At 39.5% G+C, this 23,944-nt stretch overlaps 1 protein-coding gene across 5 annotated transcripts in view; it reads right to left on the reverse strand.

Moving 5' to 3' along the window:
* Positions 1-741: 741 nt before the first annotated feature.
* The window catches only part of c13h11orf54 (chromosome 13 C11orf54 homolog), a 92,993-nt gene continuing 69,790 nt past the window's right edge, over positions 742-23,944 (reverse strand). For 3 of the 5 annotated variants that reach the window (XM_067407642.1, XM_067407638.1, XM_067407641.1), the window contains 7 exons: positions 22,903-23,001; positions 22,754-22,827; positions 22,572-22,673; positions 22,162-22,338; positions 21,502-21,651; positions 1,444-1,560; positions 742-1,320 (listed from right to left, as the gene is read on the reverse strand). In XM_067407642.1, the coding sequence (XP_067263743.1) occupies positions 1,147-1,320; positions 1,444-1,560; positions 21,502-21,651; positions 22,162-22,338; positions 22,572-22,664 (711 nt within the window). In that variant the 5' untranslated portion in view covers positions 22,665-22,673; positions 22,754-22,827; positions 22,903-23,001 and the 3' untranslated portion in view covers positions 742-1,146. The remainder of the gene's footprint in view (positions 1,321-1,443; positions 1,561-21,501; positions 21,652-22,161; positions 22,339-22,571; positions 22,674-22,753; positions 22,828-22,902; positions 23,002-23,944) is intronic. The other 2 variants (XM_067407639.1, XM_067407640.1) reach the window with 2 other exon arrangements.

Below are 23,944 nucleotides of genomic sequence, written 5' to 3' on the forward strand. Positions count from 1 at the left end.
ATGGCCTATTTAATCTATCCCTTCACCATTACATTGACTGTTTGATAACAGCTTTTCTCTATATTTGCAGCACATTGTTCCAATGCTAAAACACTGCTTTCAAAACTGATGAAAGCACATTGAAATCAGAATGATAGCAAACTGTACATTTCTGCAATTATAGATAAATATATATTAAATATATTATAATTGTATATTATATAAAATCTTAGCAGAATATTTATAATGAAATTAAATAATTATTCCAAAAAAAAAAAACTAATTACAATTTCAGCCCATCTATTCCATACATTTTCCAAAGCGCTTGTCATGTAGGGTCGTGGGGAGGTTGGAGTCTTTTCCAGCATCTCGGGTTGTAGGCAGGAAAACACCCTGGACAGATGGCCAGTCCATCACAGGGATGAAACATACACACATTCATATTCACATTCACACCTACAGGCAAATGTTCAGTCTCCAATTCACCCATCCTGTATGTGTTTGGATTGTGGGGGAAACTGGAGCACCAGAGGAAACCAACGTCAACATGGAGAGAACATACAAACTCCACACAGAAAGACTCCTGAAACAGCTGGGACTCCAATACTGCACACACATCATTATATAGCCATATTGCTGATGTTTTTTTGTTTGTTTGTTTTTGTAATTATTGCTTCATGAATGTTTTGTTTCATTTCAAATCTTTATTTTTTGCAAGTAAATTACTATATGTAAAGATATAGACAAAACAAATGGCTGCATTTCTCTGATTCTTTATGCTGTAATATATTCAGGAAAATGAAAAGATGTCTTTTCCTGTAATGAAATACTTGTTTATGTGAAAAATCATTCAAACTTTAAAGATCAAAGTTCATCATTTATATAATAATATTATGGTAGAACAAGCTTATTTTGAGACATATGTGAAGTGTTTTATTGGTCAGAGTGAGTTTTGGAGGTGAGATTAACTGTTTGGCCAAAATTCATGTTGATAAAGCAGACTGTATGAAGAGTTGTGAAAATGGTCAATACTCTCAATTATGATTTCAAGACTTATATTTAGTTTATTATTCATGAATATAAACTGGTCCTAGTACAAAAAAAAGCTAAATGAATTATTTGCATTTTAAATTCTTTTATAAAATAAAAAAAAGAACTATCGAAAGTTTAATCTCGGCCAACATTGTGTGTCTCTGTGGGTCGGTCAATACGGTAGAGGAGCTCAGCAGGGAGGAAGTATCCCAAGTACTCCACAGTGTTTGGGGTAGTATCTATGTAGTAATGGCCCCCCTCACCATGGTGACTGAAGCCATGGGTATGCTCCACTCTCAGGTCAAGACCCTGCGAATTGTGCACAACAGAATTTAAATTGGGAACAGACTTTAGCTAAATATTTAGCAAAGATTCAAAATAATATTGTCAGAAAAATGGAGGATATGAAATTGTTACTGGTTTGGTACTCACTGGGTCTTTGGACACCATGACAGTTTGAAAGATCAGTGGTGCACTGACTTCAAAATGCCTGAGCCAGTTATCAACATCCTCATTGGTGTTTAGAGGGCAGATAGAGAATGCAGGTGGCTTAAAGACAGAGCAGTGAAATGTTTATGTTCACATACTGTATAAGTAGCTTCCATAATTTATGTTGTAACATTTCTATTTTAAGTTTAATCATAGTTCAAGTTACCTTAGGACTATGTACACTACCATTCAAAAGTTTGGGAATCTGTAAGATTTTTCAATGTTTTTGAAAGGTCTGCTCACCACAGCTGCAACTATTATTCAAGACTGGCTTTGTAAAAAAAAAAAAAAAAAAAAAACAGACAATACTTTTTTAACTTTAGAAGGCTGATGAACAATTTACAACTTGTCTGACTCATTTGTGGCAGATGCCCTGATCTCTCTCGATGTCGAGAAGGCTTTTGACTGTGTTTGAGTGGGACTATTTATTTTATTCATTAACCCTCAGGGGTCTGAGGATTTTTGGGACCTTGGAGAAGTTTGACATGCCCTGACATTTGTGCTTTTTTCAGTTGTTCATAAACATATTTAAGGGGCTCTATGTAAGATTTTTACTTTAATAAAGCATGAAAATACCCCAATATGTTTGCAGATATTTAGGAAACATGCCAAGTTCACCTACTTGTTTCTCAGTAAAACAATGCTGCAGCCAAATATTCTACTTTGAAAATGTGCGTTCCGTGTCGGAAGGTCTGTTTTTGTTTTGGTCTGTGCGAAACCTCGTGCTGCAGTTTATCCAATAGTATTTCGACATCACAGGTTGCCAGTTGGCGGAAAACACCGCGTATTACAACCATGGAAACCAGCAAACGAACTGGGTCAGAGAATCAGGCAATAACGTCAGCTGCGCTCACTAAGAAAGTGAACCCATGTCGTGTGTAACAGTATTGGGTCCAATATTCCTGCTGCTGTCTGTCATGTTAATCGAAGAACAAAAGACAAAGAAAATCACTTTCTGCTCTCGACTAAATACGTTTTATAACAATGTGTTATTTTACATTTGATTACTTTAATTTCTGTAGTATTTCTTACCTGAATAAAGGTTTCATAGCTTTCTTTATTCTATTGCATTTATTTGAGCTGTTTATATTTTATTACTGACTTTAATGAAAATAAAACTCTGCATTGAAGAAAAGTAGATTTTTGTTTGTATATGTTGTCATTTATAGTGCTTAGAAAGAATATCGGAATCGGCAAAAAATAGGGATCGGCCGATCACACTAACAAAAAATCGGAATCGGCCAAGAAAATTGCAATCTGTTCATCTCTACTAAAAAGCCTCTGAATCCATCTAAATAGCTCTATGAACAACAGCATATCAAAACAGATAAATTACAGTGTTTAAGTCTTACAGTGTTTAAGCCTCCTCAGCTTTCATTGTCAATTGCGCTCCCTATTGTTACTGGCAACCATGCTGTAAAAGCTGGCAACCCTCGTCTTTGAACGAGGGGGCGGGCCAAACAATATTTTGAATTTGGACTGCAGTACCTATTTTGAACACTGGGTGTCATTATTACATAGAGCCCCTTTAATGGAAAAAGTGTCATTACACTGTATTCAGCACAAACTAGGCTACAATAATATGTGAGGAACATGTATGTACATGTTTGTGTTTTTGAAGGAATAACGTTTATGCGTGGTTATTGAAAAAACAAAAAAACTTAAGTCACTGAAATAAAGCCAAACAATATATATTAAATCTTTGTTCACAAGACTTCTGGGTATTTGAAGTTGTAGACTAGAGTTTTTTCTTCAAAATGAGCAAAAAATTATGCTGCCTGCTTGTTCATATAAAACAATAGAGAGATTTAAATTTTCTAAAACATCTTTGGTCAAGAAACATTATGCATGGATGCGTAAATCCTCATGTATAATGGGTGATTCTCACCTGAGAAGACAAAAGAATCACATATTAATGACCTGAAATTACTTGCATATTAATGAGGCCTTTCAGTCAGGTAGGCTGTGAAAAAACCCTCTGTGATCATGATTCAAATCTCATCATGGTGTAAATCAAACATACAGAAAAAACAGAAATACTGTGAAATATTATTACAATTTAAAATAATGGTATTCTATTATATTCTTTAAAATATAATGTATTTCTGTGATGCAAAGTGTCTGAACAATTATGTTACCTCTATAGCATTTCATATAGGCTTTTAGCTTAAAAGCATGCACATTTGGAGAAATATTGATGGATTCTCATATGTTTGTCAATTTTCTATACAGAAGAATAATATTTATTCAGGATTTATTGTGCTGGATACTGTGTTTTCAATTCATACTTGCAGCCGGAGGGTGCTCTGTACACCTTTAGTCCACAAATGCCTGAGCACTAAAGAAGAATAGGCAATCCAGGAACTAACCGAATTAACAGAGGACAGAGATCGCTAACTATGGCTATTCAAAACACTTTTCAAGACAATAAACACATGATTGAGACGATTAATGCATGTATTGACTGAATTTGCGTCTGAATAGCAATCCCTCCATGGGCGTGGCCGCATTAGCGGATAATGAGCTGAATCACGGATTTCTGACATGGCTCTCTTTTCATACAGATTACATAAACAGAATGTTTGTTTTTGATTTGACTTACACAATTTAAAACCTGACATTTCAATGTTTTTTTAAGACATAAGTCTAATTTTTTTGTGATTAGTATTCACTAAGTTACAGTTCATTTTCTGAGAACTATCAGATTGGACTTCCTTCAGAGGGAGACGAGAGATCATGCATCATGTTAGTTTTCTTTATTTTACAAAAAGCACAACATTATGTTTTTACTCTGAGTGTACACAAATAAAAGAAGATATTCCACAGATTAAAATGGTGTATAACTCTTAATTGTATGTGCAACATTAATGGAGTATTTTGAGTCTCTTTCACACTGGTAAGAAAAAAACAGTGGTGGTATCGCCGGCGATACCCTCAGACCTCAGAGTGTTAAAAAAATTGGGTTTGATGATAAATGTGTGCCCTGGTTAAGATTATGATTTTCTGACAAACTGTTCAAGATATTAGCAAAAAAAGCAATTTTTCATATCTCATGACCTGTAGGTGGCATTGTTCCCAAATTTGGCATGGACCCTACACAGTTCACAGTTCACTTTATTAGCCATTTGCAGTATAAAACCACATTGGAAAAGATGTGCAAGAAGCTCAGAGTACAATGTCAAACACATAAAAGACATAACATAAAACAGACAAGCAGATGCTACAAAAAACTCAAAAATAAAATGCTGTACAATAAAATCCACACATAAATGTAAAGTGCCTAATTAAAAGTGCTTTGTTTAAAATTATTACAGCTTGGGGAAAGAAACTGTTTAAATGGCGATCAGTAGAACATTTTACCGAGCGATACTTTCTCCCTGAGAGAAGCATCTCACAGAAGGCCCCTGCAGGATGGCCAGAGGCATCGTTAACAAGTTTTAAAGCTTGATTCAGGAGTCTAGCTTTATATGTAACCTCCAGGAGCGGCAAAGTGCAGGCAATGATCAATGATACAGCCATTAATTTTGACCCTTTGGCATGAAATGGCATCATCGAGTCCAAGACATTTCAATTTGTGAAAGAGCTTTGTTGGGACCATTGAGTTAAAAGCTGAACTATAGTCTATAAATAGCATTCTAGCATATGATTTATGTGCATCAAGATATAGACAGAGTTCAAAGCAAAGGAAATGGCATCCTCCACACTTCTGTTTTTCCTATATGCAAATTGTAGTGTGTCCACAGACATTGGAATTTGATCTCTAACAAAGTCCAACACCAACCGCTCAAAGGTTTTCATCAAGACAGATGTGAGGGTCACTGGCCGATAGTCATTCAAACACGTCACAGGTGTCTTCTTGGGCACTGGAATTATGATTGATCTTTTAAAACTAACTGGAACAGTACACTTCCCAAGTGACATGTTAAAAAGATCAGTCAAAACAGGAGCAAGTTGCTCGGAGCATAGTTTAAGGACACGAGGAGGAATACAATCCGGACCAGGTGCCTTCCTAACCTTCGTCCTGAACAAGATCCTCTGGACATCCTCCTGAATAATTGTAAAACTCTGCTCATTACAAGCCGAAAAAACAACAGGTTCAACATATCCAGTTTCAAAACGACAATAAAACTCATTTAATTTGTTTGGCAAGGATGGATCAACATATGATCGTGGATCAACATATGATATATGATCTTGGTTCTGATAAAGTGTACCAATTTTTGTTTTGATTGCTCAAAGTTTGGCTGAGATACAACTTCTGAACCAATTTTGGGACGGCCTTGTTAACTTCACAACATCATAACTTTTTTTATTACTCTTATATAAAACGTCTCAGGTTACGTATGCAACCATGGTTCCCTGAGAACAGGGAATGAGACTCTGTGTTTACCGCTTTGGGGAACATCACACATGATCCGATGTCTGAAAGCCAACTATCCAACAATTCCAATCTCCATTGGCCGGCGAAAACCTATGACGTAATATGGCGCGACCCGGAAGTATATAAGCAGCGCCTAAAGAATCAGACAGTATCTTATCGTCTTGAGGAACTGTTCAGCAGGGCATGGCAACACAGAGTCTCGTTCCCTGTTCTCAGGGAACCATGGTTACATACGTAACCTGAGACGTTCCCTTTCGAAAGGGAATTTAACTCTGCGTTTACCGCTTTGAGGAATGATATACCCACGCCTCCACGCTCGAGGAGAGTGCATGCCAAAGATGGCTAGACAAACGTCCGCCAGTTTTGAAAGAAATGCCAATGCCACCAGGGAGTCCGAACTGATCTGACGAAGGAAAAACATAGTCTTGGCCAACCCTGTCTGAATACAGAATCTCAAAAACGCATTCTTCAGAGAAGAGAGCAGGTAAGAGTGACTGCGAACGAGCAGTAAGCAACTCAAACCCATGCGTAGAGATGGGCATCCTGGAGAACAGAACTCATCTGAGTGCTATAAACCCTCATATTGAGGGGAGTATAATCAGCTCATCCTAGGATCTACTAAAGTAAAGAAAACAAACATGATGCGTGATCTGTCATCTCCCTCTGAACGAAGTCCGATCTGATAGTTCTCAGAAAATGAACTGTAACTTAGTGAATACGAATCACCAGTGTTGGGGAGTAGTTAACTACATGTAGCGGCGCTACTAGTTTAACTACATTTTTCAATAGCTTGTATGCAGTTCAGCTACTTTTAAAACAGTGTAGCTTTTCCAGTAGTTAACTACATTTTCCAGCAAGTAGCGGCCTAGCGCGACCAAAAGCTACAAGCTACATTCCTTTTGTGTTGCATTCTGACGAGCTCAATCATGAAGCAGCACAGCGTCTTCAGATCACGAACTAAAATCGTGCATTACTGCCATCTATTGTTAAGTAACTCATCTTGCGTCTTTATAAGTTCGTCAGCAGATCATCGAGAAGAGATCGCCTAATGATTAGGCCTATGTATAGGACAGGAGTGGGTTCACACTGCACAAATCGATTATTAAAGGTTATAAACATGATTAAAACGCTGTCTGTGACTTCAAGCACATACAGGTGAATAACAGCCTTTTTAAATGGATTATTCTGCTTTATTGCAGTCTATATCAAATGTATGCAAACTATATTATTGCAGTGGTGACCAGCCATAGTCTAATCTGTCCCGCCAGTTTTATAATGAACATAAGATCACTAACGCTGTGTTTTGAGTCATTGCATTAGCAAAGCATCCATCAACTGAACAGAAAATAGCTTAGTGTGCTGATCTAATAAAATCGGTTGGGTATATGAATGTTCACGCGAGAAGCGTATGATTCGCGTAGTGAGACATTTAAGATGTTGTCATCTTACAAATAACTGGAATAGAATGTCAAAATATTGATACAAAAATTCTATTTTTTTTTTAGTCTGCATTTATGCTTATTATTATTATTGCATATTTTTGTCCCGTGTTAGGGTTATGGTAGCAATTTTGAGCGTGAATCCTGCATTTCTATGTAGGCTAAAAATCACTTCTGAAACTGCAGAGTGCAATTGGTCGTCTGTCCTCTTGCATGAAAAACAAAACTTATAATACATTCAGAATTGTAATATATATAAAGCGTGCAAAGAGAGTCAGTGTGAGATATAGGAGTATTGACATCTGAGTAGCCTATATACATTTGAGTATTGTATTTTTTTATATAGTTTACAAAATAAAACCCTATGCTTTGAAATCATAATTGTAGTGCATTGCTTTGTTTAAACCCCAAACATCTTACTTAAACATTCTTCATTAAAAGTTATCCAGTTATTTGTAATATGCTATGTCATTTAAAAAAAAATAAAAAAATAAAAGTAGTTTCAATGTAGCTAGCTACTTTTTGATAGTAACTTGTAGTGTAGCTAACTACTTTTTCAAAAGGGTAGCTTGACTGTAGTTGAACTACTTTAATTAGTAGCTTCCCCAACACTGCTAATCACAGAAAAATTAGACTTATGTCTAAAGAAACGTTGAAATGTCAGGTTTTAAATTGTGTAAGTCAAATCGAAAACAAAAATTCTGTTTATGTAATCCGTATGAAAAAAGAGCCATGTCAGAAGTCCGTGATTCAGCTCATTATCCGCTAATGTGCCCACGACCATGGAGTGAGCGCTATTCAGACGCAAATTCTGAGGCAATACATGTATACATCGTCTCAGTCGTGTATTTATTGTCTTGAAAAGTGTTTATCTGTATATTATAGCGATCTCTGTCCTCTGTTAGTTCGGTTAGTTCCTGGAGAGTCACATGGCTGTTCTTCTTTTAGGAGGCATTAGTGGACTAAATGTGTACAGAGCACCCTCCGGCTGCAAGTATAAATTGAAAACACAGTATCCAGCATTCATAGTGATGACAATAAATATTGAATACATATTACTCCTCTGTATAGAAAATTGACAAACATATGAGAATCCATCAATATTTCTCCAAATTTGCATGCTTTTAAGCTAAAAGGCTATATGAAATGCCAGAGGTAACAATTGTTCAGACACTTTGCATCACAGAAATACATTATATTTTAAAGTATATAATAGAATACCATTATTTTAAATTGTAATAATTTAAAGGGTTCAGCGAAGTCTGCAGCGGGAGAGAGAGTCAGGAGACAAGCGGTGAGTCAGTGGGTTAAATGCAAATGACGAACACCTGTCCCTTGTTTAAGTAATTGGCGTGGAGAGAGTATATAACGCCAGAAGAAACAGGTGTGGCTGGGAGAGAGAAGGAATACTGACTGCTACCACACGCTTAGATTCTGAGACACTGTTGGAGAAGAATTGTGATTTATTTTGTGACCGTTTTGTGCCTGTCTGCACACCTTTTTGTTTGTGAAAGAAACCTGAATAAAAAACAGTCAATAGTCAAGCCGACCCTGTCCTTTTCCTTCCTTACATTGAACTTTGCTACACTGGTGCCGAAACCCGGGAAGGAAGAAGGAAGCCGCCACCATGCAATCGTCCTCCGGAACGCCATTTGCGGAGATTATCACCGCCTCGCGGTCATGCAACAGGAGCAACATCAGGCCTTGCTGGACTTGAGACAAGATCAAGAAAGATGTTTTCAAACTGTCGTCCAAGCCCAGCAGGAGGACCGCGAGAGGTTCCGGAGCTGGATTGACCAGGAGGTTCGACCGGAAGCCATGGAACATCATGCTGTGCCCACCCAACTGCCCTTCAACAAAATGGGATCTCCGGACGAACCGGAGGCATTCCTGGACCTCTTTGAAAAGATGGCCGAGCTGTCTTGCTGGCCAAGGGACCAGTGGCCGATGTGCCTGGTCCCGTTGCTCTCCGGGGAGTCCCAGATAGCGGCACAGCAGATTCCGGTGCAGAATCTCCTCATCTTCGACGACCTGAAGAGGGCCATCCTCCAGTGGGTCGGCTAACCCTTTGCGATGGCCTAACAGCTCTGGGACTCCTACCGCAAATGGCTGTTGGCTGAGGGAAGCGACGTGAAGAAGATCGTCGACCGAGTGGTACTGGAGCAGTTCATCACTCGGCTCCCGAAGATGACCAGAGCCAGTTTTGGAGTACCTGAGCCCCGCCCAGGAGGGCGGGACAGAATTCCGCGGGGCAGGACCCCACTCCTGTTTCTCTGCTTTCTCCGCACCAATCATTTACCCCACTCCCTGCCACTGGGGCGGCGGGGAGGTCTGGGCCAGCCTGTTGGCGTTGTGGGGACCCGGAGCATTTCTTGGACAGGTGCCTGGTGATGGAGGTTGGGACAATGGTCCAGGCCCCGCAGGCTGCCCCCGGTCAAGCTGGCTGGTACCAAATAACTGTGAGTATCAAGGGGGGTACCTATCAGGCTTTGGTGGATTCAGGCTGTAACCAAACTTCGATTCATCAAAGCCTGATTTCATCCGAGGCATGGGATACAAGCCGCATGGTTAAGGTGCGGTGTGTGCATGGGGATGTGGTGGTATATCCTGTAGTGCCGGTCATTATCCAATTCCGGGGACAAAAGCATAGTGTTGAGGTGGCAGTTAATCTGCACCTCCGGCATCTGTTAATTCTGGGAACAAATTGGCCAGCGTTTTCTGAATTATTGTGTTATTTATGCAGGGATGCTTCTTGGGGGAAAAATGCGATGGATGCGGAGGCACGGGTACAGGCGGGAGAGGCTGATCGGGGACCACTGAGTACTGCTTCAGGGGAACAGAGTGAAATCGAGAGAATAATTCTCTCGGAGCACGATGACTTTCCCCTGAAGCAGTCTCAGGATGAGATGTTGAAACGTGCATTTGAGCAGCAACAACACTAAATCGCCTCATGACCCGATTCTTTTGGCCGGGCATTCACGAGAACGTGCGTCTTGTCGTGAATGTCAGTTGGTGAATCCACTGGCCACCCCAAAAGCGCCTTTGCGCCCCCTTCCATTAATGCAGGTCCCCTTCGAGAGAATTGGTATGGACCTCATCAGGCCATTAGAGCGATCAGCTAGAAGACATCGCTTTGCATTAGTCATTGTGGATTATGCAACACAATATCCTGAAGCAGTGGCCCTCCGCAGCATTTCCGCTAAGAGTGTTGCGGACGCACTGTTTAGTCTAATCTCCCAGGTGGAGATTCCAAAAGAAATCCTTACTGATCAAGGCACAGCGTTTAGGTCACGTACGTTACGCGAACTTTACAAATTACTGGGCATTAAATCCATCCGTAGCAGTGTCTTTCACCCACAAACTGACGGGCTGGTCGAACGTTTTAATCGCACGCTTAAAACCATGATTCGTAAATTCATTCAGGAAGACTCCAAAAATTGGGATAAATGGTTAGAACCCCTCTTGTTCAATGTGCGAGAAGTCCCGCAAGCCTCCACTGAGTTTTTCCCCTTTGAGCTTCTCTACGGATGCCAGCCCAGCGGGGTTCTGGTTGTCCTACGAGAAACTTGGGAGGATGGACCATCTCAAAGTAAGAACGAAATTCAGTATGTAATAAACTTGAGAACAAAACTCCACACTTTGGGGCGGCTGTCAACGGAGAATTTGTTACAAGCCCAGGACAGACAGAGTCTAACAGGGGGACTAACTTATGAAAATTTGCACCGGGAGAGAAAGTGCTTGTACTGCTCCCAACGTCAAGCTCTAAATTATTGACAAAGTGGCAAGGACCTTTTGAGGTCACACGGCAAATTGGAGATCTCGATTATGAGGTAATACAGTCTGATAGGAGGGGGGCACGTCAGATATATCACCTCAATCTCCTCAAAACGTGGAATGAGGCAGAAGCAGTGATGCTGGCGACGGTGATTGGTGGAGAGGATGATCTCGGGCCAGAGGCGAATACCAAGACACAATCTCTCGCGCTGGCCCCAGGAGGAGATCATCTCTCGCCCTCCCAGCTCACTGACCTCACTAAATTACAAGCAGAGTTTGCGGACGTGTTCTCACCCCTACTTGGCCATACTAATCTGATTCAGCACCATATCGAGACAGAGCTGGGCATGGTAGTTCGCAGCCGGCCATATCGCTTGCCTGAACACAAGAAAAAAGTGGTTCAGGCAGAATTAGGGGTAATGCTTGACATGGGGGTAATAGAAGAATCCAACAGTAACTGGGCGAGCCCGATAGTTTTAGTTCCGAAAACGGACGGCTCGGTTCGGTGTGGATTATCGCAAGGTGAATGCTGTGTTGAAATTTGACGCGTCCAATGCCACGGGTGGATGAACTGCTTGATCGGCTTGGTACGGCTCGCTTTTATTAACCCTCAGGGGTCTGAGGATTTTTGGGGCCCTGGAGAAGTTTTGACGCCCTGACATTTGTGGTTTTTTCAGTTGTTCATAAACATATTAATGGAAAAAGTGTCATTACACTGTATTCAGCACAAACTAGGCTACAATAATATGTGAGGAACATGTATGTACATGTTTGTGTTTTTGAAGGAATAACGTTTATGCGTGGTTATTGAAAAAACAAAAAACTTAAGTCACTGAAATAAGGCCAAAAAAAAAAAAAACACATTAAAACTGTGTTCACAAGGATTCTTGGTATTGGATGTTGTAGACTAGAGTTTTTGCTTCAGAATGAAGTAAAAATTATCTTTCCTACTCCTTCACCTAAAACAACAGAGAGATTTAAATTTTCTAAGACACTTTTGATCAAGAAACACAGTATGCATGGAGGCGTGAATCCTCATGTATAATGGATGATTCTCACCTAAGACAAAAGAATTTAATAATAATGACCTGAAATGACTTGCATATTAATGAGGCCTTTCAGTCAGGTAGGCTGTGAAAAAATCCTCTGTGATCATGCTGATAACAGGATTAAAGTCCACTCAGGACAAAAAAAAAAAAACATGATTTTTGTGATCTCATGCATGTACGTATTATTGCACATGATATGAAGAAAATTTTGTATAGGCCTATGTTAAATTACACTACCAGTCAAAAGATTGAACACATTGCCATTATAATGTTTTTAAAAGAAGTCTCAAGTCTCTAACCAAATAATGGTTTTCTATTTTAATATACTTTAAAATATAATGTATATCTGTGATGCAAAGCGTCTGAACATTCCTGCCTCTAGGGCATTTCATATAGGCTACTATATTTGTTATATTATAGAGCCTAAATGTTGATGTGCAGTTGACAAACTATACATCATTAAAAAGATCTAAGACTCAAGCTTCACATTTTGACTCTTAAAATCTTATATTGACCATAATTTCTTAATATGCTTAAAAACATACACATTTGGAGAAATATTGATGGATTCTCATGTGTTTATATCAATTTTCTATACAGAGGAGTAATAATTATTATTCTATATTTATTGTCATCATTATGAGCGCTGGATGCTGTGTTTTTAATTCATATACTTGAGCCAGAGGGCGCTCTGCCCCTTTTGTCCACAAATGCCTCAGTAAAAGAAGAGGCATATCATGTGACAATCAAGGAACTAACAGAGACAAGAGATTGCTAAATATGGCTATTCAAAACACTTTTGAAGACAATAAATACACGATTGAGATGATGAATGCATGTATTGACTTTATTTGCGTCTGAATAGTGCTGGCTCCGTGGGCGTGGCCGCATTAGCGGATAATGAGCTGAATCACGGACTTCTGACATGGCTCTCTTTTCATACAGATTACATAAACACAGAAGGTTTGTTTTCGATTTGACTTACATGATTTAAAACCTGACATCTTAACGTTTTTTTAGACATAAGTGTAAATTTTTTGTCAGTTACAGTTCATTTTCTGAGAACTGTCAGATTGGAGTTCGTTCAGAGGGAAACGAGAGATCACGCATCATGTTAGTTTTCTTTATTTTACAAAAAGCACAACATTTTGTTTTTACTCTGAGTGTACACAAATGAAAGAAGATATTCCACAGATTAAAATGGTGTATAACTCTTAATTGTATGTGCAACATTGACGGAGTATTTTGAGTCTCTTTCACACTGATAAGAAAAAAACCACGGTGGTATCGCCGGCGATACCGTCAGACATCAGAGTGTTAAACACTGGACTTAACAAAGGGATATTGGCAGATCCCCTTGTCTCCATTATCTAAAGAAAAAACAGCTTTCACCACACCGTTTGGATTACAAATTGTCACCCTTCCGTTCGGGCTGTTCGAGGCTCCGGCTACCTTTCAGTGTCTCATGGATAGGATTTTACGGCCCCATGTTGCGTATGCTGCTGCCTATTTAGATTACATAATTATATTTAGTCATGACTGGCAGCTTTTTAGCCATTTAGTCATGATAAGACGGCAGCATTTGCGACCTGTCCGCGTCCCAAGACCAAAAAGAAGGTGAGACAGTTCCTGGGGCTGGCGGGATATTATAGAATGTTTGTTCCTAATTATTCGGACCTCACTAGCCCTTTGACTGATCTCACTAAAAAGGAGGCGCCAGATACAGTCCAGTGGACGGAGCCGTGCCAGCAGGCCTTTACCCATGTGAAGGCTGCTTTATGTGGCGGGCCGTTGTTACACTCTCCTGACTTTTCTCTCCCATTTCTGTTGCAGACAGACGCATCGGACAGGGGGCTGGGTGCCGTCCTGTCCCAGGAGATAGGGGGAGAGGAATGGCTGGTGCTGTACATTAGTCAGACGCTCTCGAAGAGAGAGGCTAAGTACAGCACCATAGAAAAGGAGTCTCTTTGGGACGTTGGTCGTCCTCACCCTCCACTATTATCTCCTGGGACGGGAATACACCCTCTGTTCGGACCATGCACCCCTGCAGTGGCTCCACCGCATGAAGGATACCAACGCGTGGATCACTCGTTGGTATCTAGCTTTACAGCCTTTTAAGTTCAAGGTGGTCCACAGGCCAGGTGTTCAGATGGCTGTGGCCGATTTCCTCTCCAGGGGTTGCAGGCCGGATGGCTCCCCTGGATGTATGTGGCAAGGGGGGCGTGGTTCAGCAAAGTCTGCAGCGGGAGAGAGAGTCAGGATACGAGCGGTGAGTGAGTGGGTTAAATGCAAATGACGAACACCTGTCTCTTGTTTAAGTAATTGGCGTGGAGAGAATATATAACACCAGGAGAAACAGGAGTGGCTGGGAGAGAGAAGCACTACTGACTGCTACCACACGCTTGGATTCTGAGACACTGTTGGAGAAGAATCGTGATTTATTTTGTGACCGTTTTGTGCCTGTCTGCACAACTTTTTGTTTGTGAAAGAAACCTGAATAAAAAGCAGTCAGTAGTCAAGCCGACCCTATCCTCTTCCTTCCTTACATTGAACTTTGCTACAATAATATTTCGCAGTATTGCTGTTTTTTTCTGTATGTTTGATATACACCATGATGAGCTTGAGACATGATCACAGAGGGTTTTTCACAGCCTACCTGACTGAAAGGCCTCATTATTATGCAAGTCATTACAGGTCATTATGAGATTCTTTTGTCTTCTCAGGTGTACATGACCCATTTTTCATGATGATTCACGCCTCCACGCATACTGTGTTTCTTGACAAAAAGTGTCTTACAAAAACTAAATCAATATATTTTTATTTTATTTATATTATTTATATTATTTTATATATATATATATTGTTATAAATGAATGAGTAGGTAGCATAATTTTTACGTCATTTTGAAGCAAAAACTCTAGTCTACAACCTCCAATACCCAGAATTCTTGTGAACACAGATTTTATATATTTTTTGGCTTTATTTCAGTGACTTGTTTTTTGTTTTCTCAATAACCACGCATAAACGTTATTCCTTCAAAAACACAAACATGTACATACATGTTCCTCACAAATTATTGTAGCCTGGTTTGTGCTGAATTCAGTTGTGGCGGGTGAGAGCCATGAGGGAACGGCGTGAGGCCTTGAGTCTCTCACGGAGGAGCTCCAGGAGCATAAAAGGAGGAGCGACAACCGCGAAGGACAAGAGAAGGACCAGGCCTGGACTTTATTTTATGTTTTATTATGTTTGTGTGGCCGGCAGACGTCCATGAGGGTCTGCCAGCATTACTTTCGTTTTGTTCTTTGTTTATTTTGAATTAAAGTTTTGTTGAACGTTCGCCGGTTCCCGCCTCCTCCTTCCCGTATCTACGAACTGTGTTACAACAGTGTAATGACACTTTTTCCATTAAAGGTACCATCGAATTGAAAATTGAATTTACCTCGGCATAGTTGAATAACAAGAGTTCAGTACATGGAAATGACATACAGTGAGTCTCAAACTCCATTGTTTCCTCCTTCTTATATAAATCTCATTTGTTTAAAAGACCTCAGAAGAACAGGCGAACAGTCTGGGTGTACGCCCCCAATATTTGCATATGCCAGCTCATCTTGAGGCATTATACAAGGGCAGCCAGTATTAACGTCTGGATCTGTGCACAGCTGAAACATCAGACTAGGTAAGCAAGCAAGGACAGTGATAATAACTGACATGATCCATGATAACATGATATTTTTAGTGATATTTGTAAATTGTCTTTCTAAATGTTTTGTTAGCATGTTGCTAATGTACTGTTAAATGTGGTTAAAGTTACCATCATTTCTTACTGTATTCACGGAGACAAGACCCGTCACTATTTTTATTTTTAAACACTTGCAGTCTGTATAATGCATAACCACAACTTCATTCTTTATAAATCTCTCCAACAGTGTAGCATTAGCCGTTAGCCACGGACCATACTATCAAACTCATTCAGAATCAAATGTAAACATCCAAATAAATACCATACTTACGCGATTAGATATGCTGCATGACGAACACTTTGTAAAGATCCATTTTGAGGGTTATATTAGCTGTGTGAACTTTGTTTATGCAATGATAGAGTCGAGAGCTTGGGAGGGGGCGGAGAGCACAAGCAATTAAAGGGGACGCAGCCTGAATTGGCGCATTTCTAATTATGCCTCAAAATAGGCAGTTAAAAAAATTAATTAAAAAAAAATCGATGGGGTATTCTGAGCTGCAACTTCACAGACACATTCAGGGGACACAGACTTATATTGCATCTTGTAAAAAAACGTTCGTTGGCACCTTTAATATGTTCATGAACAACTGAAAAAAGCACAAATGTCAGGGCATGTCAAAACTTCTCCATGGCCACAAAAATCCTCAGACCCCAGAGGGTTAATTTCTTTACCTTAATAAAGAATATATACACATGCCGGCATATTCAAAGGAGGCCCAAAGGGCCTACCCATCACATACGGCGCCAGCTAGTGGCCACTAATGTTCTAGGAGTTAAAACAGAACCAAGTTATGAACGAGGTAGCTACTTAGCTCAACTACAGTTAAAAGAGAAACCATACTCAAGGAAGTAAATGCATAAAAACCAAACAACAGAGTGGTTTAACACAGAAACTCACCCTCAAATCGAGAAGAGTACACAGCTGCACTCCAGCATGATACACAGGAGGCCTATAAAGCCTACGACTTGTAAACATGTGGCGTCAGCAATCATGACCCATCCAAAGATGAGTCAGGTAGAAACCAACACAAAACTGTGCCAAAATGTAAGCGGAAAGGAGGCTCTGGTGGGGCGTACGACTCCATACGCACATGGCATCAGCCAGTGAAAGCTTCATGACCAAATCTGCCAGTAGGCCAAACACTTGGTAAAAAACACCTTAACACTTAACAAGAGGAGTGTAACTCCGCCACAGTACTCCAAGAGAGGCCTGACCTAAGGCCTACTCAAACAGAGGTGGGCGTGGCCGATGGCAGTGATGGTAACCACACAGAACTGTGCCAACATGTACCTGAAAGGAGGCCCTAGCGGGGCCTTCAACTTCGACACGTGGAGTCAGCTAGTGGACATCATGACAAAACCAACCAGCAGGCCATGTACTCAGAAACATCTTTATACTTAAAGCAAGAGGAGTACACACTCCGCCACAAAACTCTACGAGAGGCCTAACCTAGGGCCTACTCTTACAGAGGTGGGCGTGGCCGATGGTGGTTTAATCATATAAGACCAACATACACACTGTGCCAACATGTAATATGAAAAAACTTTTTAAACACACATAGCATCAATTAGTGGTCTTAAGGGAACCAAGCTCAAAGGGGACCAGGTCTAGACCCAGAAGAAACTTATGGGTAACTAGCTTAGCGCAACCTGAGCTAGGTATGCACATTCCAACAGGCAATGTACTTAAAGTATAAAGTACAACAAGAAATGCTAACATGGTCTAAGGAAGGCCTATAAGGCCTAACACCTCAGACAGACACGAGCATAAACCTGTGGAAGTACTAGCATACGTGAGCAAAACTAATATCCTACCAACAGCGCCTATAATACAAGCTGTAGCTAGAAGGAGGCTAAATAACAAAAAGCCAACAACCCCTGTAGCTATAAGTAAAATGGCTGCTTATGGTAACAATCACAAATGGAGTTAAACAGATATAAAATAAAATACAAATCTCTACACTCAACCTGAGTGTGCAATCCAACAGGTGATGCACTCAGTGAAACACACTAACCCTAAACGGGGAGTACAAACACACACCACGTTCTTAAATAGAGGCTAGTTACAGCCTACTATCATAGAAATGGGTGCTAACCCGTGGCAGCACCAGAGTAATGCTCACATAAATATGTAGGGATAAGGCTTTAGAACCCAAAGCAACTGAATGCTTTTGTACATACATGCCATCCACACAGGATAAATGTTCGCACCAAATATATCTGAAAAACTGTGCTGAACCCTAGAGAACAGAAGCTAAAAACTGGGACCGTAACTCAAGCTTGAATACAAATTCAAGGGGTCCAGGGGAACATGATATAGCATGATAAAGGTTCTAGAAAGTGGGGCCTAGCATACACTGCATGATTTATCTACGCAAAGATAAGGGCCTACCACCTGAGATACAGCACCAAGACGGCTAATGACAGCCTATAACCTAATAGCTGTTAAACTCAGCCATAACACCTACATAATAAATGAGGGGGAATGGGCATACGGCCTAGCGACTCCCTCAGGAGGAGGCCAGAACTAGGAACTATACAACCTTACAAGGGATAGTAATTTTACATAACGGGTGATTTAAAACAAAACACCTAACCTAGCTCTAGCGTAGGCCACTAAATATGGCCTACGGGCCACACAGGCCTGGGCTTCACTTTCAATCCTCTAAAATATGAGGAGAAAAGCAAAGCACTACAAGCCAAACAGTGCCAAGCAGCCGGTTAAGGCCATCGTAACTGAAAATAACTGAAGTGATGAGTGCTAACTCAAACCAAACTAACCGTATTAACTGAGAAGCTACTCTAACATAGGAGGCCACAAAATAGCGGCCATAATGCGGACTGCATATGAAAACTAGCCAACCTAATGATTCAGTTATTTTGCCCAAAATAATTACTTCTAACTTTACTGACTACATGCTCAGGAAAGTTATACAGGAAAAACAAGGTCTACACTTTTTATACAAACAAAAATATAGACCCAGCTTACCTTCCTGCGGCTTGTAGAACGAAGATTTCTCCTCCTCATTTTCTTGCATGAAGAAGGATGAAATCTAAAGTTCTTTTAAGCCTAAAAGCACTTTTCACTATTAAGCCAGAAGACGGCCTTAGAAAAATATTATCAAAGGCCCAGCTGACAGCCTGACTGTTAAAGAAGCACCTGAGCATGTAAAATGAAACCAAAAATTCAGGAGGCGGAGGAAGAAGGGGCGAGGGCAAATGCAATTTTTAGTTTTAGTAAATTTAGTTCACCTGATTCCTTTCTTTATGTTGATCACATTCAACATCTTACATCGAAACTCTGCTCAGTACAGTAGTGGCCATTTTGAGAAGTACAGTATTCCCTTTTTTTCACTACTCCCCTTTAAAGGGATACTCCACCGTTTTTTCATATTAAACTATGTTATTTCCTTAACTAAGACGAGTTGATACATATCTCTCTCGTCTCAGTGCGTGCACTAAATCGCTCTGTTTTGCGTCGAAACTTTGTTAGCACTTAGCTTAGCCCAGTTCATTCAATAGGGGCCAAGCAGAGAAGCTACCAAACACCTCCACGTTTTCCCTGTTTAAATACAGTTACACGAGTAGTGTAACTCGACCTAGGACGGTGACACAAAACAAAACGTTGCGCTTTTCTAAGCGTGTAAAATGGATAACTATATTGTATGGCGGAATACCACAGCAAGTGCTCGGGAACACTTTGACTTGGCGCAGTAATATCTTCACTCGTGAAAAGTCCTCTCACTGGCCCCCGCTCCCTCTCCTGTAAATGTCACGTTGGTTCAATACAGAGCTCTATATAAGAGGGAGGAGGAGAGAGAGCGGGGGCCGGTGAGAGGACTTTTTTTTAATTTTTTCTCATCTATGTTCAAAAGTGATGACGTAAACTTAACAAGGTCGATCTGAAATTGGTTCAGAGGCTGTATCTCAGCCACACCTTGAGCAATCAAAATGAAAATTGGTATGCTTCATTGGAACCATGATCTGAGGGTCCATGTTATATTTGGGAACAGTGTCACCTATAGGTCATGAGATCTGATTTTTTTTATTTTTGCGGATGCTGTAGTTTGTCAGAACATTCTAGGTGTCAGATCATGATCTTTGTGACAGTGGATTCCTTGTGTCATGCCAGATGTGGGGATACTGATTTTGCCAGGATCGGATGAACCATCAGGATGCCATTTTGAATTTTGTCATAAATTGACAAAACCGACAAAACCGTTTCTTTTAAACAATTTGACATATCAGCACAAAATTCAGAAGGTATCATCATCAGACACCTAACCTTCTCATACCTGACAAGTTTGAATACAACACCACCTAATGTTCCAGAGATATAAGGATTTTTGCAAAACGCTTAAAGCTTTGTCCAAAATTTGTATTCTCATGTCGTTTTTGTATGTCGTTTTGTTCCCTGGCTAATGTTGATTCTGGCGATGTGTCATTTGTCTTTTTCCTTAAATGTACCCATCCACCATATTGAAGTAAATGAAAAACTTTTTTCGTACCTTTGTACTGAGCAGCACAGAAATGACCGAATAGATTTTTCATATTTGCTACCGTTCCCGAAACTTTGCTTGTGTTAGTCGTCTTATGTTAGTTAGCTTAGCATGCTAATTGGTTAATTGTAAAAGTTGCTTCTGTTCCAGACATTGAGTCTTTCTGAGAATGATCTAATCTGAACTTATTAAAAATATAACATGGGTGCATTTCTACAAATATTCTTAATTTCGAATGGATTCTCACTTGAACTATGGAACTTCGGCATCTGTGTGAACACACATCTTCCCAGTGGTGCAACAAGATGAGTGACGGGCGTCTGGCCCAGAAAGACCAGTGTAGGATAACTTTATAAAACTGTGTGTAATGTTGTGTCATTTCGATTCCTTTATAATCTGGGTAAACTTTGTACTAACCTTTCTTACTCAACAATTAGAAATAAGTGTGTTTTTGTTCATACTATGTTCATTCTCATCTAAACTTCTGTAATTTTTTTGTTCATTCTCACCTATACTTCTGAACCATTTGTTTTTCATCTACATTACATTTCTGCTGTTTTTGCTCTTCCTGCTCCACACTGCACTACAGCCCCTTCAGGGGCTTGGCCCCATATTGCTGCTTGCAGCTATATATATTTACAATTATTGTAAAATATTGAAAATAAATATTGAAATTGAAATCTTGAATCTTACTTACCAAAACTTTTGAATGCTATTGTACAACCGTAGAAATGATGGAGAAAGACCTTCTTTACAGATGCGTTATAAATGAAATTATATTTTGTAAATATCTTCTTTTATGTTCCACAGAAGAAAGTTTTACACTATTACAGGTTTGAAATGATATGAGGGTGGGTAAATAACATTTTTGGGATAACTTAACACATATGTCCATAAAAGTTTATGTAAGTTCTGTTATTGTCCATAGAATTGACAAGATTAACTATAGACTATGAAGCTACGATAGTTATCTACACAAATTACAAAACCCAATAATTACTGAAATGTCTATTATTTAGAAACTGTATGCGCTAATGTATTATTTTTACTTTTTAACTTAGTTTTGTGCATTATAGGCCCTACAAATATTTAATTTTTAATTATTTTATCATTTAATTACCATGATATGGATCTTTGCCTTCCCCTTTTGTATGACGAAAGTTCCCCCCAGGGCCACGCTCTTCTCCCTATAATGTTGTTCCATGGTCTTTCTCATGCAGCTCACAAGACTGTCCTCTCCAGTCCTTCTGCAGGCTCTCACCTCAATGACCTGCAATGGTAGTTTTTTTTTTTTTTTCAAACTTTGTTATATTTAAAAGTTTGGGGTCAGTATGATTTATGACACATCTTCATATTAGAATGACATCTGAAGAATTATGTGACACTTAAAACTGAAGTAATGGTTGCTGATAATTCAGCTTTGCCATCATCACAGGAATAAAATTACAAAACTTTAAAATATATTCAAATAGAAAACATTTATTTTAAATTGTAATAATACTATTTTATAGTTTTACTGTATTTTAGCTTAAATATTTGCAGCAGCATAATATACTTCTTTTAAAAACATTTAAAAAATCTTACTGCTCAGAACTTTTGAATGGTGGTGTAAATAGTCAAATCAAAACATTTGAAGTGGTTTTGGGTTCCTTTAAAAATTATCAGTAGCTCATTCCTAATAATCATTTCATCACTTATGGCCATTATCAAAGGAAAAACTCCATGTAGTAAATCACATTACTGAGGTTGTACAGAGATGCAAAGTCCCCATGGTTCTTACCTTTCCAGATTTGCCTTCACATGCATAAAGGTTTGCGAGGAGGCCAAAGTCACAGTCATGAAACCTGTCACTGTATTTCTCCTGTAGACATTTTCCATCCACTGGGTTGATGGTGGAAAAATAACTGCCATTCACCGCAGGTCTCCCCTCAGCTTCAGTCACCACCAGAGGCATTAACTAGGACAAAACAGGACAATACAGTGTTAAAAACCCCATTGAACTCTGCATTAAACCAAAGAGAAGAAAAATCCAGAAACCACGATGTGTAGCATTATGCAGAAATAAGCATTTTCGTTTAACAATGCCATTGCAAATTTACATTAAAAATCATCAGTACCAAAAGAACCATTCATTTTTTTAGGTCTTGAAATTCTAATGTGGAAAATTGGTTTTAGTGCAGCTATACATACCTCTCCATTTATCCCAACTGTCTTAGAGGAGACAGCACCAGCACCAAGAATAAATGCACCAGGAAGCTCAACCTCCTTGGACACAAGGTTCATGTTGTAAACCTTTGAGGGGGAAGTTTGCATCAGTTAGTTGTACAAATATGTTTTTTTCTGAAAAATACATTTACGATTCATTAACGTACCTTATCCAGTCGGACCAGAGGAATCAGATAGGGTACACCTCCCACATCAGTAATACGTGGTTTGCCACAAATACCTAATAAAAGAGTAACAAGTGTTGTTTAAAGAGCCTGTTACTCCTTGACATAAACTGACTTACATCTGTACTCACCCTTGACAGGAAACCTGAAAGGCTCGTGTGTAAGATCTGGACAGTCAGTAACAGACACTTTTACATCAGAAAAATTCTTATTCAGTCCTGATTCCAGCACTGTAACACACACAAATATATTAGTCACTATAACATATGGAAGCCCCACACCCTACAGCCATAAAAAAGGTGTGTGGTGATTGGGGGGGGGGGGGGGACTGGCGTGGGGAGCCTATTTCTTTCTCTGATTCTCTGATTTTTTTTTTCTCTCTTAATAAATTTTTTTTTGTCTTCGATTAATTTTTTTGGCAAGTCTGTCGAATCAGCCTTCCCTTCAGTAACATTCACTCAAACTTGTTCCGACCCCTCTGTTGGAGCCTGGGGCAGAGTCTCTTTTGCAGGTTTGCTGATTTTCGACTCCCCCATTCATTTTCAATGGCCGGTCATTTTTGACCAATATAAGCTCAGTTTAAAGAGGCCTACAATCAATCAGTTTCAAAAAAACATACAAAACCTCTCCTAATTTAAATAAATCAAGCTGACAAAAAGATTGAATCCATTATTTGGTGATAAAATAGCGTAACAAGTGATTTATAAGCTATTTTTGTAGGCCAGTCATTTTTGACCGGGAACACCACAAGTGTGATTTTATACCTTTTTGTAATAAATAAAAACCAAAATAAAAACATTTCAAAACACATTTCCTGCTTAAACATTAAAGCACACTAGTGTGATAAACAATGCAATTTTTTTTTTCATATTTTTTGTAAAATTGACAAAATTATCCACAAAAAAAAACAAACACTTTTTTTCACTCAAAAACTGAGGTGCCTACTCTTAGATAAATGAGGCCTACGATTAATCAGATGCTAAAAGAAATACAAAACCATTCCTAAATGAAAGAAAACAAGTTGACAGAAAGACTGAATCCAATATTTGGTGATAATATAGCATAATGAGAGATTTATAAGCAATTTTTTGTAAGCCGGTCATTTTTGACTGTGAACACTACAAGTGTGACAAGGTGAAAACCTTCACGAAAATGATAAAAAAAAATTCTGAG

This window comes from Chanodichthys erythropterus, chromosome 13 (genome assembly GCF_024489055.1).
Source record: "Chanodichthys erythropterus isolate Z2021 chromosome 13, ASM2448905v1, whole genome shotgun sequence".
Lineage (NCBI taxonomy): Eukaryota > Metazoa > Chordata > Actinopteri > Cypriniformes > Xenocyprididae > Chanodichthys > Chanodichthys erythropterus.